Genomic DNA, 19,228 nt, shown 5'->3' with positions numbered 1-19,228 from the left:
TAATGAAGAGTTTGGGACAGTATTGGTCACCCTTCTCCAGTGCTCTGTGGGAAAAAACAAGCATTCATTTTGTTTTCTTTTCTTATAGGAACCACAATGACAACTCCATTACCTTGTGGTAAGAACCAAACCTCTTATTCTCTCTCAGTCTTGAAATGTGACCAAATAGTAAAGTCAAATGCAGAAAATTGGTAAAACTGATAAAATATTAAAAAAGCAAAAAAACTAATCAGTTAGCATCTTGGGTTATTTTATAAAACGTCTTCCAGTTCTAGAAGAAGTAGGAATAAAGTTATTAACAATTCTAGTCTTCTCACTTCCACTTACAGTTCTCTTGAATTGCCCTGCATGAACAGCTGTTGATATCAGGCTACAGAATTGATCAACTTCACCCCACTAGGCCCTTTCTAGTTCTTCCCCACCATGCTGATAATCCCATGGTGTAAAGTGCAGTTCATAAGTCACACAGAACTAAGGTTTAGACCTTGATTTATCCCTCTTCAGAATTAGAGGCCTCTGTAATTTTCAAGAATAGACCATAGCCATTATTTACTCAATGGAAACAAATGATCTAATGTTTCAAAACAAAGTATTTCACTTTGATCTAACATTTTAAATGAAAGTAAATCTGTTTCTGGAATGTTCATATTTTTAATTTTTAGTTTTCTTAACTAGAGAATTATTGAAAAGAATATTTTACTAAGGAAATTTTCTGTTTTGACTAAACATTTTTCTTAAGTAAAAGATAAATAAAAAACAAAAATAAGAGTTGAGGAGCAGATAATTTTCAGTATTTTCTAATTCTTAAAACACATGGGGGTGCCATAAAACATTTAATTTTTTTAAAAAATTGTCATAAAATCATTGTTTACTCTTTTTCTTTTAGGTGGAGGTATTGATAGCAGCATAAGTACAGAATACGAGAATGACATGGTTGAGGTTGTGCTGAGTAATCTCACAATATCCAGAGAATATTTCATTGTGCAGGCGAACAAAAGAATAATTGCAAATTCCAGCACCCATACAGTATTGCTTCGGAAATGCATGAAATACACAATTCAGGTTACAAACTGTCCAGACAGTTATAATTTTACTGTTCCACCAGGTAGGTATACAAGGGATTTAGTAGGGGTTTTTGATGGTGTTTTTAGTTGATTTTGGTTTGTGTTCTTTTTTCTTTCTTTCTTTCTTTCTTTCTTTTTTTTTTTTTTTTTTTTTTTTTTAATACGTAGTCATTCCGCTTCCCTGGGTTTCAGCATCTATTTTTGTCTCTTTTCAGAGAATCAGATGGAAGTTTTTTATACTTTGTACTTGATTTGCAAGATATTTTGAAGTTGCACATTAAAACCCCTCAGTATTTTCTTAAAGTATGATGTAATAAAACTAATAATTTTCTCACTGTTAAGGGAAAAGGGAATTAAACTACATTGACCATATGCAGTGTGATAAGCAATAGCAAGACCAGCCACCACTTCAAAGCTGCTATTTATGCTGGAAATTTGGACTAAAATTTCCATTTATTATTTAAATGTCATTGTGTCTTTACCTCGTGTACGCTTTTTCAACTTTTACCTTCCGTTCCTTGTTAAATTCTTTGTATATTACCCTGTGCCAATTGTTTCTTTATATTGCAGAACAAGTCAAATAATATAAAAGAGCAAAACTGTTATTTAAAGAATCAATATAAACAATGTCACAGGGATGTGTAATATTAATTCTGTTTCAGTTGACAGTCGGCCTCTTGAAGTTGAGGAGGAAACCAGAGGGTCTGCACAGCTATGTTGGAATAGCTCACTTGCCTGTGCTAATGTGATTCCCACCTGTGAAGGTAAGTCCCTTCTAAAATATTATAAAAGATGGTTATTTATTTATTCATTCATTTTTACAAGCAATGCCGATGTTGTCTTTAATGACAGATTTAGTCTTTTGGCAGATTTAAATTAATTGTGCCAGTTTGAGGGAAGGGTAGTTTAGAATTTCCGATATCATCAGTCTGGGGACTGCCATCCCCACACACTGCACATCTGGGGAAAGCAAAAACCCAGAGAGATCTGTTGCTGAGTTCACCAGCTTCAGAAATTGCAGGCTTCTGGAGGTTTTGGGTCCTGCTTGGATGTCTGTAGGGGAGCTGAATGTTTTGGAAATCCTGCAGTTGGTGAGTCTGCTGTGAGCTGATCCTTTGCAGGCTGCCTGGACAACTGGCTGTGCAGGCTCCTGGATGGTGGAAGTCCTGGCTCTCTGCTCCTGGAGCCAGCCAGCATGAGGAGATGCTGGCTCAAAGACAGCTGATGTTATAGAGAAGATATGGATGTTGAATGTCCTCAAGTGTCCCAGAAAAATGTCTAATGAATGTCTGGGGCTGGAAATTTCCTGTTTCAGAGAACTGAAGAGATAGGAAGCCATTCCAGGGTTCTGCCAGACTCCCATGACATATGATTTCTGTGGGAAACCTGTTTTCTAAAAAAATCAAATCATAGGAGCTTTCAAAAGAACCTAAAACTAGTCACTGGACGAGGCTGTACATTTTTCTGTTTGGAATATTGTGATACTTTATTGCAAATTGCATTGAATAAATACGGTAGAGGACGTCCCAGTCGAAATGGGGCCATGCATATTTGGAGTTGTGAAAAAAGTATTGACCAAACTCTTCTTGTTTCTACAGATTCACCAGATTTGAGAGTTTCAACAGACTTTACAGCTCCAGATCAAAAGACATGTAAACTCCTGGAAAATTTATCACCCAACCGTGTGTACAACTGCACTGGAACCATGTATTTTCATGAAAATGCAGTTGCCAACCAAAACTTCAACATAACTACAGATTACGGTGGTAAGTGCGATGATCATTTTTGCTTTACGTTCCACGTAGTTCTGGGAACCCTTACAATGAGTCCTCCTGGCTGTGTTTCCTGCAGTTGAAGATGTGTTTTGAGAAACGTGCTCTGCCACACTCAGGTTCTCCTCCAGCTCCTCCCTCCTGGTCTCTTCTCCTTGTGTTTGTTCTGTGCTTGCAGTCACAGGCTTCATTTCCCTCTCCAGCCCCAGCCTCAGTCTTCCAATCTGACGCCTTTTTCTCCTCCTATTAGAGATTGTGATTTTTATTTTTATTTTTTTTGTTTTGGAGGTTGAGAACATGGCCAAATATAAGGAATTTTGAAGGAAGACACATACAAGTGCAGGCCTAGTCAGAAACATGTCTTAAATTCTTGATTTAAAGAGAGGCATAATAGAATAATTGCCAAGAATATCTCCATGTAAAATGATATGTTTTTTCCACATCATTGTCCTTGGAAATAGTTTAGCTTTATTTTTCTGAATTAAAAAAGAAAACAACCTAAATCAGGTAACCTACAGATAAAAATGCAGGCCAAACATTGGGTTTGTTAAAATTATAAGAGAATAAAAACAATGGTTAATATTTGGAAATGTTGGACAGTTTTAGTAATATATGTGATATTGCTGTATTCACCTTACCTAGAATTAATTACATTTATGAAATTACTGTGATATGATGCTTTTACATAGACTCAGTTTATACTTATGTATCATTTTTGGAATGAAACAGAGTACGATAAATATTTCTCATTGTTTGGTATCTTCCTTTAGTATCTGATGAAATTTAACTGATCAAAGTAGGTAAAAAGAGGAATATTTGCATTTTCATTTATTGCTAATTATTGTTATTTTTCTTTTCCGACAGAACCAGAAGCACCAGAAAACCTTAACGTAAGTTATGGTGAGAGAGATGTAACAGTTACATGGACAAAACCCAGCAACACTTTAAATGGGCCCATACATGGCTACCTTGTGCAATGCTCTGTGTTTGGCCGAGGTAAGTAATGTTAAATAATTCATTGCATGTCAGTTTCCCATGTCAGGACATAACCCTATCACCTTCAGTTCTCATTTTTCTTGTATTCAGTTTTAGTTCTGAGAGTTGCCTGATCAGTTTGCAGAAAGGCGCTCTCTGTCTCAGAAAATGCTGCTATAGCTGGTCAATATGTTCTCTGAGAAGACCAGAACCTGCCTTCTGAGTAACAACAATGTATGTAAAAGCAAGGGTCCTGAGTATAGAAGTTAGTATAAACCTGCTTAGGTAGGTGTAGCCAGAGTGTAACCAGATTTCTACTAAATGACCACTCCTTTCAGAGATGCTGGTCTAGGCCACCTTGCATTTAAATGGACAAGTTTGTGTTCATTACTCTGGGATCACATTTTCCAGATGTGAGCTTCTCTTCAAAACAAGGATTGGAAAATGAGGTTTTTAAATTGAAGAACCTGATAATAATAAATGTGTTTCAGGTTCAAGCTAGCTCTGGCTTAATTCATCCTTTCTGTTCACATACTGCAGGTTATATAAACCTGGACTGCCAGAGGAACCAAAGGCTGTTATGGTGCTGTGTTCCCCAGATATAAATAATCTCTCCCGTTCTCCTTGCCCTGAATTTGACCACTACCCAAAAGGGTGGCAGCCCCAGGAACCAGTTTCTGTGATTGGTTTGGCTTGGCCAGTGTGGGAGACTGAGGTAGTAATGTCTGGGAACAGGGAGGTCACATCTGAATCAGCCAGAAGAAAACATTGAAAGGCCATTTCTCCCCAGTTTCCAGGCCACCAAAGCCCCATTTGCAATGTGGATTAACAGCTTTGCTCGAGTTCTCCTGCAATTCCTTTCTCTCCTGCTTGCTATCACTGAAAGCACACAACATCTCTCACACCACACCAGTACAGACTCTCTCAGTGTGCAGAGTGACACCTTTCTACTAACCCCTTCCCAAGCTGAATGCAGAAGAAAGTGTCTTTCCTTTTGTGGTTTTATATTTCTTCCTCTTTCTGAGCCTTCATTGAGTATTAGTAAGCCAGAAAAAGCAACCAAGTAAAAGGCAATTAAAACAGAAATACACATGACAGTGGTTTTAGGTAGCTCTGATGAAGAGTTCCTGTGCTTATAAAATAGATTTCATTAATTAATTTCATTTTTCAGTTTTTTGTGAAGAGACAGAAACCAACAAGACTCACTGGACTTTCGAAGTAGATGAACCGTATAGCAACGTTTCTGTGTGGGTGGCTTCATATACAAACAGCAAACATATGGGAAGACTTAAGGGTAAACATCAAATGCATAACTTTACAACAAAAGAAGGAGGTAAGTCTCTTGTTTGCTAACTACTATGAATGAGGCTGATTCTAACACAAAGAATATGTACTCTTCTCTTGTAGTTCATTATATTTTATACACGGTATTGCTGTTAACCAAGAAACTGATTAACATTAAAATAATTGTATTGACATTCCCATTACTAGTGTCTCTTTTTAAATTTTTTAATGTTAATCTGGTTTTATTTATGCACTTGGTATTAGTATTATTGTTATATATGTAAGATTTAAAAAAAAAAAAAAAAGAGTTCTTCATTCATTTTCAATCCTTGTTAAGATTTTAGAAAGCATTACGTCCCGATCTAAAGAAAAGATTCAAATTAAACAAAAATAGAAAGAAAAACGTCTGTGTTTAATTATGTGGCTTTCAAGATACAAAGCTGTGCAGACTGTACCTTCTGCTCTGTAGTTACCTGTTTGCTTGAAGCAGACCTGCACCACCCAGGCTACAGCAGCACTGATGTCTGCCCTGGGTGTCGATTAGTTTGGGTGTACACGAACACAGTTGCCTTCCAACATCAGGTTAAAGACAAATGTGTGCCAGCCCTTGTGCTGACAGAAAGGTCTGTGCAGCTTTTTGGGGCTATGCTTTCAAAAGCTTAGCCCTGTGGTCCTGATTCTCTGTTTGCCATGCATGTTCACTTGATAAATCTATAAGAGAAGCTCGAAAACCCCCAAACCAACAGACTTCATGGATATTCTCCTGATGCAGAAAAGGCGTACTAGAGATGCAGTCCTTTTTACTTTGTTAGGGTTTTTCCCCCTTTTAGCCTTCAGATGTAGAGCCTCGTCCTATTTCTTTGAGGAAAAAAGCAACAAAACAAAATCCAAACCTACCCAAACCCTCATATCTATTTAGTTTTTTTTCCAGTACTTTTTTAGCTCTAGCTGCACCACCTCCAGATTTAGCTAATATAGATATACAGCTAAAGGAAAACTATGATGGCTTATACCTCAAAAGATACTAAATTAATATTTCCTTTAATTTCATTGAATAAGCAAAAGATTTTTTTTTTAGTGAAAAATAAAATATTATCTTTGTGATAGTGATATAATGATAGTTTAAAGCAGTGATTGTTCCCCCCCACCACCCCACCAGGAGTAATAAAGTCTTTTGTTGTTTTTAGGACTCATGAAAAGTCTGTAGAAATGGATATAAGAACATTAAACCTGGGTGCTGTTTTTATTGAATGTGCTTCTGTAGATCTTTGGGAAATGCTTCTGGCAGACTATTGTTTTGAATTTGAATCTTATCCCTCTGTGGAATATGCAGAGCTTTTGCAGCCAGTTTTATAGACAATCCATGTAAAGATTAGAATCCCCTGATTACTCTGGGTCACTGAACTAACAAATTTTAGTTTATAGTTTGAAGTATACAGGGACCAAAACTGTCACCTGAAGCCCCATGAAAAAAATAAAAGATCTGATAAATTAATTAATTGATAAATGTAAACATTTTGATCTGAGACTTAATTGTAACAGAAATAAAAAAATGTCTTTAATTTTTAGTCAACCCTAATTTGAACATGATCTTGATTCTTTTCTCTATGAAAATCTTGTCTGAGCATAGTATATTTTGAAGCCCCCACTTTCTGGGGTTCCACTCATGTTTTAATAACTCAGTTGAAGTTTACCATGTACAGTATAAGTTTATGGGTCTCAAAACAACCTCATGTCCCTTATTTTTTTTGAGAAAATAACAAGTTGCTTCCCTTCATGAATTAATGGTATTGGTTAGACCTTCTCCAACTGTTACAACATGTTCAAGCAGACAGTGGAAGAGTTTTATGGTTTCTTGAAAAGCACAGTGTATCAGTACAGCACAACTCCTTGGAAGCAGGAAAACCCCTACATTTTATAAAACGTGCTTTCATCTTCAACAAACACATTGCCTGCAGAAGAGTTCACTTTCTGCTTGTCATAGCTCTCTCAGTGGTATGTGGAGTAGGAATAACAGGCCTGCCTTGTGGATTAAAATGAGCAGATATGTCGTAACCTCACACTCAGCCAAGGAAAATACCCACGTGAGATATCTGATCTGCTCTTAGCTCTTTATATGAACAAAAAAGTAGCTGCTTTTTTTTTTTTTTTTTTTTCTTTTTTTTTTTTTTTTTTAATATACTACTTTGCAAGTTGAAGTTGTTTTGAAGAAAATTTTCATGGTGAAGTTCTACTGAAATGTGGCCAATGGGCCTCCCTTATGGAGGAGGTTATCTACTTTCTGAAAGGTTTTATAAACTCTCAGTTCCTTGGGCTGTGCCCCTCAGTCTGAAACATATTTGCTGCAAAATACAAAATTAGAGTTAGAAAACGCAGATTAGACTTAACAGATTCCGTATCATTAACAAGTAAAAAGTTGTTGTGGTTTTAGGCCAGCTTTAACACACCAGTAAATTCTGGCAGGAATTTTCATTTATAGAAGTTTTGAAATGAATATTCACATGGAAAACTCTTTGTCCTCCTGTCTTGTCTGTTGTCCCATGTTTTTCAAATGAGAAAGTGATGTCAGATGTAAGAGTGAGGTTTGACATCATACTGTGTTTGCAGCCTGACTGTCAGTAGACCTCTGATCTTCCCAGCCTTTTCAGTTCCACTTCACATCTTTTCCAGCTCAGATAAGCCTATGGTTAAGTCAAAACTGGTTTTACTTATCTTGTTAAATTGGGACTGAAATTTTTAAGGAAGAAAATGTATGAAATTTATATTAGGAGAGAAGATAAACAGATGTGAGCACATACAGTGTGAAATGTTGGGTTTGAAATGATGAGAGTAGTACCAGTAATACTTCTTTTGTGTACAGTACCACAGAAAGTGGCTGCTGTTGAAGCAAGGTTGACAGCTGATAATACTGTCCATATTAAGTGCAAAGGTCAAAAAATATATGGACCAAAAGCAATATTTGAATTGACCTGGGAGAACGATGGAGAAACCGAGAATAAAAGCGGGAATTGTGAGTTTAAAAGAGAGGATCTTTCATACTTGACAAATTATACATTTAAGGTAAGTAGGCTTATTATAATAAAATATATAAAATATTGCAGCATTTTCATTGTTTAAGCATATTATATTTCATTTTAGGATTAAAAAGGGTGAATATAGTGGCAGAGGAGTTAATCTGTGGATCTGTAGGCTACAGATGTAAAGAAATAGCTATTATTTTGGAATTAAAATGTGTATGTGCCTAACCTATCAGGCAATTCCTTGTGTGCTATTCCACATAGGTTCTGACAACAAGAAAAATATGAGCTGGTTAGATTGTTTGTACTTGGAAAAGAGAGAAATGTTAGATTTCTATACATTTAAAATAGTTTCTTTAGTATGACTGATATCTTAGTGTTTAAAACACATTCCATTTGAGGAATATGTGACTGTCATTTCAATCAGAGTATAAACGTGGGGTTTAAGTCTTGAGGTAATTGCTCAGAAATAAATCGTTCAGATTTTTCCACTGTGAAGATTTTGGATGTAAAGCAGTCCAGATCCTTTCGTGTGTTCTTACATCAGCCTCTTACAAGCCAGTCCTTGTTTCCATACAAAATATGTCAAAAATATGTCAGAATCTTTGCTTTCCTGAAGGCCTCCTGCTCTTTTCTTTTCTGTTGGGCATTTCACTCTTTTGGGGTTTGTTGCTTGCAAAACCAATGGTGCTGTGTGATTCCCTTAATGTGGTCAGTAGGAATGTTTTTTATATCCCAATAGATCCTCTCAGTAAAGTTTAGGCAAGAAAGTAACCAGTGAGAATGATGGAGTTTTAGTGCTATTAGGAATCAGTTTCACTCATTTCCCACAGTCTTTCCCTCTTTTCTCTGTTTTCACCTGAAGAAATGCTGTGTCAGAGAACTTGAGTAGTCTCGGTTTTATTCCGAGATTTTGTCAGCATTTTCCTGACAGATTCTGCTCAGAGAGCTTTATATTTGAAAAATACAGATGAAGTCCCATAGGAGAAAAAGGTCCTTGCATTGACCAATATCACAAGACCCCTGCATTCTCGTAAGCTTTTTGTACACCGCTTGCAGTGAGCAGTTTTCCTTACGGAAGGAATTTGCTTCTCTGTCTATATAAACTCTGGCTTTTGCTTTGCACTCCTTTTGCCCAATTCTTAATGGAAAAACAGAGAAAAACTTATGACTGTTGCTGGTAATGAAAGAACTCTGGGTCAACTTATAGAAGACTCAAGAAAAAAAGAAAGCAATGTGAAATATTTGATGTACAAACTGCCTTTTAGATATAGTAGGAATTCTATTAAGGAATTTTAAAAGATTGAAGAAATGTTAAGCATATGAAAAAGCATAAACACAGCAAAACATAGTATTTTAATACCAAAGTACCCAAATTTAATGATGCAAGAAAGCAACTTATTGAATTAAACTCCTATGAATTACTTCCAATACAGAAATTTGTATTAAACTATCAAATTCAGTTGACTATTTGTATATGGACTGTTGAAGCAAATGAGTGGTTTTTTATAAAATGCATGGCTATTTTTCAGATTTGAGAGACTTGATAAGAGATAAAGTTGATTTTTCCTTGAGGTGCATCTGATTTTGATTTTATAAGATGTGATTCCTATTTTGCTGACTTTTTTCTCTGTCATCTCCACATTTTTGAATCTATATCTTGCTGTAACCCGAGCTGCACTATAAATGGTTATACAGAGATATAGCAGATGCTGCTGTCAATGAGTTGGATGAATTGAAAATAGATGGGTGAATTTCAGTATCCATTGTGCTTCATTTTCAAAATAAATTGTATGTAGAAATTTTTGCTTTTTGTATCCTAACATCGCTATTATTTTCACCCACTGCATACAGATCTCAGTGTCTAACAGCAAACGTACAGGGGAGGCAGTATGGGGGAGTATAAGAACCAGATGTAAGTAAATGTGTACAGCCTTTTTACCTTTAGACTTCAGCATAATATAAATAATCTAAATTGTGAATTCCACTAAATTGCTCCTAATTAAAAATCCAAACTGCCTGTTTTATAGTTCGTAGTTGATCTGCATTTAAAAATATTATCTTCATTAAGTATTAATATAACAGATCATGTTGACAAGTCATTGATCATAATTTGGAATTATTACACAGCTGTGGTTTCTTCAGGAAACATTCAAATGCCAGTAGAAATTAATTTCTGTAATTTAAATGATTCAGTTTAGGATTACTTTCCTGAGTTCAGATCCTGCATTTCAGGAGCTGAACATCTGTGGCTTGGCAGAGATTCCCAATGTGCAGGTCAAGAGCAACTGAGAGCTCCACTGCTCGAGTGTACAGGTCACACAGAGCAGGAGACAAGCGTGGTAACGATGAACTAGTGAGCTGTAGCATTTTGACAGGTGGTCATGGAGAGTTTAAAGGGAAAGTTTTCTTAATGAAGAAATAAAATTCCCTTCTCTGCTTTGGAATAGCAAACTTAAACCAAACACATAAAATTATTTGTTTAGTTCTTTTCTCAAAACAAAACCAAAACCAACCAACCAACCAAATCGATGAGCCCTGGTTCTAGGAAGTATACAGATAAAAAAAGGAATTAAAATAACAAAAACTTATTCTTTTTCTGTTGCCAGATAATTCTAGAGCCCTGATTATATTCTTGGCATTCCTGATCATTGTGACATCAATTGCTTTGCTACTGGTTCTGTACAAAATCTATGACCTTCACCAAAAAAAGCTTAGGTAAGGTTCATGTGTTTTTCACTCCCTTTCAAAAATGTGGGGGAAGGCTTTCTGGTTTTTCATAAGATTTCTCAATGGGAAGTGGAAAAATGTTGCAAGTTTGATGTTTTATTAATACTGGGAAAAAATATCCTTTTACCTCTTAATTGTTTCAAAAGAAGCTCATTCTTTGGTGTTTGTCTGACAACACAATAAAATAGGGTCTTTCTGCTATACCCTTGTTCAAAACACAGAAGAAGTGATCTGCTAGAATAAAATGTCTTGTCCCTGGTTTTGTGAAAAAAATATTCAGAAATACCTGGATAATATTTCCTTCATGATTTAAATCAAAAGTAATGACAATAATACACACTGTCTTGGAATTCTTTCAAATGCTTGCTCACCCCAAACAGTATCTAAGGGAGACTTTGCTTATTACAGTAAACTCCAGGTGACTCAGCAGTTCTGTAGGACAGTGGATGGTGATGGAGGAGTGGCCATTGCCTTCCCCAGTGCCTGTGCCAGAGTCCCTGACTGCTGCTATTGCTGTGAGGGGAGGTGGTGCCATGTGTGAGGGGGCAATTGCTGCTGGTACACACACAAGACTTTGGGCAACTTCTTCTGAAACCTTTCAGCCTCTGGCTACAACAGAACTTGGTGTCTCACCTCTTCCAGCCCCTTTCCCCTCCCAGCTCTTCCCCTTAGCAGGACAGGGAGCTGCTCTTGCTCAGATGCAAACTTCTGTGCTTAGGGAAGCAAAACTCATTTTTGCTTGTACAGCTCCAAAGAGTCTGACTTGGTTTTGGCTACTTAGCATTTAAACTTCATTATATTTTATGCATGTGTTGGTTTTCTATGGCAAACAAGAGAAATTAGAGATGGTGTGGGCAGCCATTCCAATGAAGAAATTAAAGATGTGTATGCAGTAGGTGATATGGACAAAATTCTGCAAGTGGCAAAGCTTTTTATATGGTCCCCTTGTTTCTCCCCCTCAATAGTGCTCAGGGTAGGAAGAAAAGGATCCTAAACACCTCTGCATAGTCCCAGTTGCTGTGTTCTTGTTTCACAGAGAACCTGTAATGCAGTCTGCTGGCTAAGAACAGCCTTGGTGTTCACATACAAAACTGATGTTATTTAACTCATTAACATTTATATGTCTTACTAGTCAAAGTGTTCACAGATGCTTTTGCTTCTTACAGCAACTCTTCCGAAGATGTGAACCTTGTTGCAGGTGAGTCATTGTATGTTTAGCAAGTGAAAATAAAATTAGTCTCAGGTCTTGCTGCCACCTTTGGACTGTTGGCATTCTAGGCTGTATGCCGATGTTATAGATATCAACATGTTAACACCTTATATGGAGGGAAAAATACTTCAGTAAATTTGTAGGAGAAGTATTTATGCTTGAATGAACTGAAAGTTTGGCAGTATTTGAAAAATTCTTAGTTAGTGTTTAATTACAAACCCAGTTTTATCACCCCAGACCCTATTTGTGGTATTTTTAACACTGAGAGTAAGTCCAGAATCAAATAGAGCTTCAACCAGAATTTCCCTTTTCTGTGTGCCTTGTTCAAAACAAGAAATTAAACATTAGCCAGTTGTTTTTTTCTGGAAAATTTTGAAGGCTTTCAGATCCCAAATCTGAAACCAAATATTTTGTGCAACATTTTGCACAAGATTTCAAAGCCTGTAAAGAAAGACAGGATCAGTCATAACCATAAAGCTTAAAGAAAAAATAATTTATAACACTCAAACCCACAGAAACTAACTACTTGACATACTGTGTTGAGATTCAAATCCCTTAGCTTAGGTGCACGGTTACTAAAAAAAAATGCAACTTTTCAATGTAAATTAAAAATTAATAAATGTCTAATAAGAGATGTTAAAACTTGTTCAATCATTACTTTGTCATTCAAGATGATGTAACAGGTTACTGCAACTCAGAGAATAAATTGGAGGAAATTTGGAAAATTAGGCAATTCGTTGCACTTGTAGGTTGTTTGGACAGTATTTCCCTGTACCACTGGCAATAACTGATCAGAATTGAAGCAGAGGGCAAGGCTGTGGAGCTCCTGTGGTGTTTGGGGCTGTGGGTGTGACCTGAAGGTGACAGTCGACACTTTGGTACAAAAGCAGTTAGTGTGGCGTCCCTGCACGTGGCCTCCTCCGGGGGTGTCTCCAGTCAGGCAGCAGAGCCACAGCAGTTCTGTTATTTCCATGGCCTGTTCTCTCACAGCTGGCTCAGGCAGCACCAGTTTTTTAAAAAATGAATATTTCATTAAAACAAAGAAGTTTGTCCTCTTGCTGATTGACCTGACAACGCGAGAATCACTGTCACTGAAATGTGATGTACATTTTCAACATCAGTAACAATAAATGTTCAACTTATTGGCACAGTTAAAGACGATGAGAGGCAACTTCTCAACATAGAACCAATACCTTCAGAGCAATTGCTGGACACATACAAGAGGAAGATTGCAGATGAAGGAAGGCTTTTCTTGGATGAATTTCAGGTTTGTCCTTGGCTCAAAATATACCACAGATTTTTAGCCAGGTGGTTGAGAAAATTCCATTTGGGAACGTGTTTGAAGCACTAGTTAGAAATAAATAAATAATCTAGAAAATTGAGCAAATTCTATCTAAGGTCAAATAGGCCTCAGTTAATTTTGCTACCAATCTCTTCTCACTGTAAGATGACTACTTTTTTTTTCCTGAAGGTGCTTTTCAGCAAAAATATAAAATAAGCAGTCTAAATACTTGTAATTCTAAAATACCTTTTAATGCATATGTTTTATACTCTCTTACTGCATAGCCATGGGGATATAAATCATATATAATTGTGGAGATATATATTATCTATATTGAAGGAAAGAAATTTTTTCTACTTCAGGTACAAGAAATATATGAAGTAATATCGTATAAAGTAGAATGTTATCTTCCAGATTCAGTAATACCAACTTATTTCCATATGTATTTGACTGTAAGTAGAAGCTTTTTAAATATACATTTATTTAATTAAAGAAAAATTGTATTTTACAGAGTATTCCTAGAGTTTTCAGTAAATTTTCTATAAAGGAGGCCAAAAAGAGCCATAATCAGAACAAAAACCGTTACATTGATATCCTTCCATGTGAGTATTTGTTATAATTCTGGTGCATTTTATAAATATTTGATTTCTCACTGCCTTGAGATAATATAATTTTTTTAAAAAATTATTTAAACAGATGACCATAACCGTGTTGAGCTCTCAGAGATCCCAGGAGATCCAGGATCGGACTATATCAATGCAAGTTATATTGATGTGAGTGACTCTTACTGAAAAAAAATCTTAGACACTATTGAAGAAATCCTTTAGTCTGTACATTTAATGCATCAACATCTTTAAGGATTTCCATTTGAGTTGTTTCCATCTTTGTAATGTATTCAGTATTATTGAACTTTTTTATGTTGAATTTGTTTTTTAAAGTTACAAATCTTTCAGAATGTTCATGCTTGCTTTCCAAAGGTTGATAACAATGTACTTTTTATAGGGCTTCAAAGAACCGAGAAAATACATTGCTGCACAAGGTAATTTTTAACCTTAAAAGAAAATGCTTTCTTTATTCACCCATTTCTTTTAGAGTCGTAAAAGCCTATTAGTAAACGTAAAGAAAAAAAATGAAAATCTGAAATTTTGATATTTAATATGAAATCGTTGTCAATGAGTTTTTGCTTAGGGAATTTTGTGAAGATTAACAAATTGTACTTCAAAGGAGATTTCTCATGTTTTATAATTTAACACCAAAAGTTTTCAGATTTTATAGCTATGCACTAACGATAAATATGAGATGTTTAAAATGTAGCCTCACGGCAGCAGCCATAATGAAATCAAGGGTGTGGCTGTTATTTGTGGGATCACTTAGTTTTTCAGACTGCATGGCTAAGCTTGCAAGAAGGCAAGTGGTTTTTTGTGTGGCTGCACTCTGAAAAAGTCCTTTAAAATATCTCCTGCTAGGCCCCAAGGATGAAACCACAGATGATTTCTGGAGAATGATCTGGGAACAGAAGGCAACAATTATCGTCATGGTGACTCGCTGTGAGGAAGGAAAGAGGGTGAGAAATATCCATCCTTCTATCCTTCTGTCTATCTTTCTGTCCTTCTTTTGACTGAAAACAGAGTGGGTTGCTGTGCTGTGCTGAAATTACATTTTCTTCTTAGTACTTTGTTTTCATTCTTTGCTGTTCTGTTGTGGCAGAACCTGTGTTGGAAAGAATGACAAAACAGTGTTGCCTTAGGAATTACCAGTCTTATCAGAAAATATCACTTTAGTCACATCTGTAAGTAGCAGAGGGTGAGCCCCCAAATTACAATTAATTAATGCAGAAAAGGGCTCAGGGTAGAATTCTGGCTCCTCATAGAGCTGTCATAAAAGGTATAGTTAGTATTTCTCTTCTATCTCTTCTGATACCCTGCCAGTGTCCTCTGTAAATCCTAAGTAGAATATTTTACATTTGTTGTCTTTGCCCCTTATTTAACTGGAAGGTTGGGTGCTTCTGGCTTGCTTTTGTTCCTTATTCCAGGTACAGCAGGACGAAGGGGATCTGCTGTTTTAACTGCTTTTAAAGATGTTGGCAGCATGCAGATTTACAGCACACCCAAGTTGATGTTATAGGCAGGCAAGAGCAACATCCCTCACTGAGGACTGAAAAAGAAGCCATGGAAGTAGCTGCAAAAACGTTTCTACAACCTTCAGGCACCAGCAGCAGTCGCTGCTGTTCCCTTTTTCAACTAGTGTACAGGATTTTTTTTCTCCCCACTTTACATCTGTAATTAAGTTCCACGGCCAAAAACTTCAGGTCAGAGACCTGAATTGCTGGATGTTTGGAATAATTTACCTAAGCAGTACCAGCCTTTTCAGGAGAGGACAAGACCTGTGAGAAGTTGAAAAAACTATAGTGAGCTGACATCTATTTTAAATCACACTTTTTTCTAGCTCTCAGCTCTCTTTCTAGCTCTCAGCCACTTTGCTGTCATGCTGTTCACCTAAATTCATATCTTCATAGAACAAATGTGCCCAGTACTGGCCATCAATGGAGAATGGATCTGCAACGTATGGGGACATCATTGTGAAGATCAATGAAAGTAAAACATGTCCAGACTATGTCATTCAGAAACTACACATCACAAATGTAAGTTGATTCAAAAGTGTGAGACTGACTGGAAATGGAGTGTCTGTTTGGAGTCTGTACTTTTAAGAGAGAGGAGTCAGCTGTCTATGGAAGATGCTCTGCTGTATTTTCCTAAGAAACATGTCACTTCAAAGAAAACTTCTTACATGTAGGTGCCATTCCTTGCAAGAAATATGAGTCAGATATGTATTTTGCAACTTCAAAATGTATTTTTTTTAATTCTCTAACATCTACACTTAAGATGAAACTACTAATATGCTAAGTATAAAAAAAATTAATATATACACTGTGGTTTCCTTAGATGTTTAGATTGTGCTGTAACACAGAATTGTGTTAGATTGTGTGTAACTCAGCATAACCCTCTGCAACTAAACTCAGTGTGACTCACAGATCACCATTATTTACCCTCATAATTATTGTACGGTGGGACAATTACAAATTATAGTAATCCCAGGTGCATTTATAAACATAAGTATTTTAAAATTACCATTTATCTATGTGTAGAATCATTAAGGCTGGTTAATTTCTACCTTTTATACAGCTGAAATCATGCCAGCTGCTCTATGTGTAATTGAGAACAAAATTTGCCATCTAAGGTCAAATGCTCATCTCAGGCACTTTGAAAACTATTTCAAGGAGGATAAACGGAGCATAAGTCATAGCTAAAAGCATTAAAATTCAAAGAGTAAATCTGCTGACAGATCTTCAGCAAAGGGAACACACTCCACCCACCTTGATCCATGATTACAGCTGGAAATTCTTATTCTGCTGTCTCATGTTGCATTAAAATTTACTCAGGAAGCGGCCTGATCAAAAGAAAGTTGTAACTTAGTGTAAAATCAGTGAGAATATCAGGAAGTTAAGAATTAACTATTAACAAAGACATTGCTCCATCGCTTGAGCAATCTCACATTAGAAATGAGAGACTGCAGCAGGTTGAGGGCTGACATTTTTAAAGCTTTCTGCTTTGTTCAGCTGGCAAGAAAGTGGAGACTTCTGCAGTTGTAGTAGAATAGTGATGTATAATTACTGAAACAATGGCAAATAACTGTAGAATAACTCTGCCACAACTGGATAATTCAACTTTGAATAAGAATTTGAGGGTTCATTACTGGGGAAATGCCCACATAGCCATACTAAAGCTTAGCCAGTAAAAGAATTTCATTGAGATGTTTTTCTCATTTTGATTTGTCATCATGGTTATCAAAATCTACGTCCTCTTTTAATCTAGCAGTAACATATCAAAGTAGGACTCAAGACCTCACATGCTTTAAGCTTTATTGTACTGGCTTGGACTTATGTACACATATATATAGAGAGAGATTAAAACCCCCACTTCACTTTTTCTAGGGAAGAGAAAGAACAGCTGGAAGAGATGTCACTCATATTCAGTTCACAAGCTGGCCAGACCATGGAGTCCCTGAGGATCCACATCTCCTTCTCAAACTCCGACGCAGAGTTAATGCTCTCAGCAACTTTTTTAGTGGCCCAATAGTGGTTCATTGCAGGTAAATATATATTATTCTTTTAAAAAAAAATTAATGTTAAATAAAAATTAAATGAAGCCGTTTAAAAAAGAGAGGTGGTAAAAGGTATGATCCCAAATTTTTTGACTTGAATACTTGAAAATGAGGCGGCCAAAGAATCACAAGGAGGACTGTTTTCTGAAGGATATGAAGAATATTCAGGTGGGTAAAACAGGAGGATACACAGACTTTTGGAAAACAGCCAGCGTTGTGCTACTCTGGCTACAAGCATCACATTTGGCAGCATTTGCCTTGCTTTCATTAAAAGGTACTAAAACCACAACTCACCACTGTTTGTGTTGCCAATTAATTTACAGCAAGAACTGTCTTCAGTTGCGTTGAATTCTGTTGTTACGCTTTTCCACTTCCCCTCTGTCAAGGGCTGCTCCCCTCAGAGTGGGACCGGGAGATGCCATCTGGATGAACAAATCCCTTTGTGCTTTGCAGTGCTGGTGTTGGGCGCACTGGGACGTACATCGGAATCGATGCCATGCTGGAGGGGCTGGATGCAGAAGGCAGAGTGGATGTTTATGGCTACGTTGTGAAGCTGCGTCGGCAGCGATGCCTCATGGTTCAAGTCGAGGTACGTCACTAAAACTCCTGTCACTTCGAGCTCTCCACTGCTTGGGCTTCTTCAGTATTTCTCAGAAATGCACTGCTCAGTCTTGGGTACTGCTACACTTCAGTTGAAGTTGTTTGTGGAATTCACAAAGGCAAAATTGGGATTGCAGAGTCAGACTTAATTTTCAAATTCTAAAAACTGTCTGCCTAAGTGCAATTTTCAGTTGAGCTGAGAGTACAACAAAAGTTGTGGTCTGATGCAAAGAATGTTTTTAACTTATTTAAGCATTTTGCAGTTTTTAATACCTGTATTTAATACTTGTATTTAATGCCTATTTAACGTTAATGCTTAATATTATTAACACTGATGATATCATGGGACTAATAGTTCCACAATGGTTTTAAAAAGTGATCTGATTTTTTTTTTCTTTTACTCCTTAATAACTTTATGTTTAAACTCTTCAAATGGGAAACACCAGTCACAGTACATCCTCATTCATCAAGCGCTCGTGGAATACAATCAGTATGGAGAAACAGAGGTTGGACTCTCAGAGCTGCATTCCTACCTGAACAATCTGAAAAGAAAAGACCATCCCAGTGATCCTTCTCTGCTGGAGGCAGAATTTCAGGTAAATAAGCATTATAGTCTGGCTGACCTTACTTCCCACTTCTCTTAGAAAGAGCCTTGCACAATAGTCATGAGATAGAGATACTGCATGTAATAGATCACTTTGGTGCTATTTTATTTCTCTGGCACAGAAAGAGTTTCTTTATCTTCATGAAAAAAAAGCTGTATATTAAGGAAATTTTATTTCTGCTTTTGGTGTTGGTATTTTTAACAAATTTGGAGATCACAGAATAATTATTTGTGTTTGTGTGCATGACGTCCTGTGCTATAGTACATGGTGTAGCAGGTATTGTTAAACTGCAGTTGAGATGTGCCCAAAGTTTAAAGAATTAAAGTAAGGAGTGAGGCACTGTGAGATGAAGGCTGGGTGTGAGTGTCGATGCGAGGAATGATCTCAGGAACTATTTTATTCAAGCATAATACCAAACATACTCTTTCTTTAGCGATTACCTTCCTATAAGGGGTGGCGGACGCAGAACAGTGGGAATCGTGAGGAAAATAGAAGCAAAAATAGGAATGCCAACATAATTCCATGTAA

The 19,228-nt window shown here is 36.6% G+C and overlaps 1 protein-coding gene across 3 annotated transcripts in view; it reads left to right on the top strand.

Annotated features, from left to right (window-relative positions):
* Window positions 1-19,228, top strand: part of PTPRC (protein tyrosine phosphatase receptor type C) — a 59,140-nt gene that overhangs the window by 34,468 nt on the left and 5,444 nt on the right. For all 3 annotated transcript variants that reach the window (XM_050306573.1, XM_050306572.1, XM_050306571.1), the window contains 20 exons: window positions 89-118; window positions 887-1,105; window positions 1,727-1,828; window positions 2,663-2,830; window positions 3,701-3,832; window positions 4,983-5,144; window positions 7,956-8,155; window positions 9,967-10,027; window positions 10,722-10,830; window positions 12,009-12,040; window positions 13,204-13,319; window positions 13,846-13,936; window positions 14,031-14,107; window positions 14,337-14,373; window positions 14,801-14,898; window positions 15,850-15,975; window positions 17,326-17,483; window positions 17,949-18,084; window positions 18,542-18,691; window positions 19,134-19,224. In XM_050306573.1, coding sequence (XP_050162530.1) covers window positions 89-118; window positions 887-1,105; window positions 1,727-1,828; window positions 2,663-2,830; window positions 3,701-3,832; window positions 4,983-5,144; window positions 7,956-8,155; window positions 9,967-10,027; window positions 10,722-10,830; window positions 12,009-12,040; window positions 13,204-13,319; window positions 13,846-13,936; window positions 14,031-14,107; window positions 14,337-14,373; window positions 14,801-14,898; window positions 15,850-15,975; window positions 17,326-17,483; window positions 17,949-18,084; window positions 18,542-18,691; window positions 19,134-19,224 — 2,295 coding nt within the window. The remainder of the gene's footprint in view (window positions 1-88; window positions 119-886; window positions 1,106-1,726; window positions 1,829-2,662; window positions 2,831-3,700; window positions 3,833-4,982; window positions 5,145-7,955; window positions 8,156-9,966; window positions 10,028-10,721; window positions 10,831-12,008; window positions 12,041-13,203; window positions 13,320-13,845; window positions 13,937-14,030; window positions 14,108-14,336; window positions 14,374-14,800; window positions 14,899-15,849; window positions 15,976-17,325; window positions 17,484-17,948; window positions 18,085-18,541; window positions 18,692-19,133; window positions 19,225-19,228) is intronic.

Source organism: Myiozetetes cayanensis, unplaced genomic scaffold, assembly GCF_022539395.1.
Source record: "Myiozetetes cayanensis isolate MyiCay16 unplaced genomic scaffold, myiCay2020 scf12, whole genome shotgun sequence".
Taxonomy (NCBI): Eukaryota; Metazoa; Chordata; class Aves; order Passeriformes; family Tyrannidae; genus Myiozetetes; species Myiozetetes cayanensis.
Note: the sequence above shows the minus strand (reverse complement) of the source record. Positions and strands in the feature narration are given on the sequence as shown.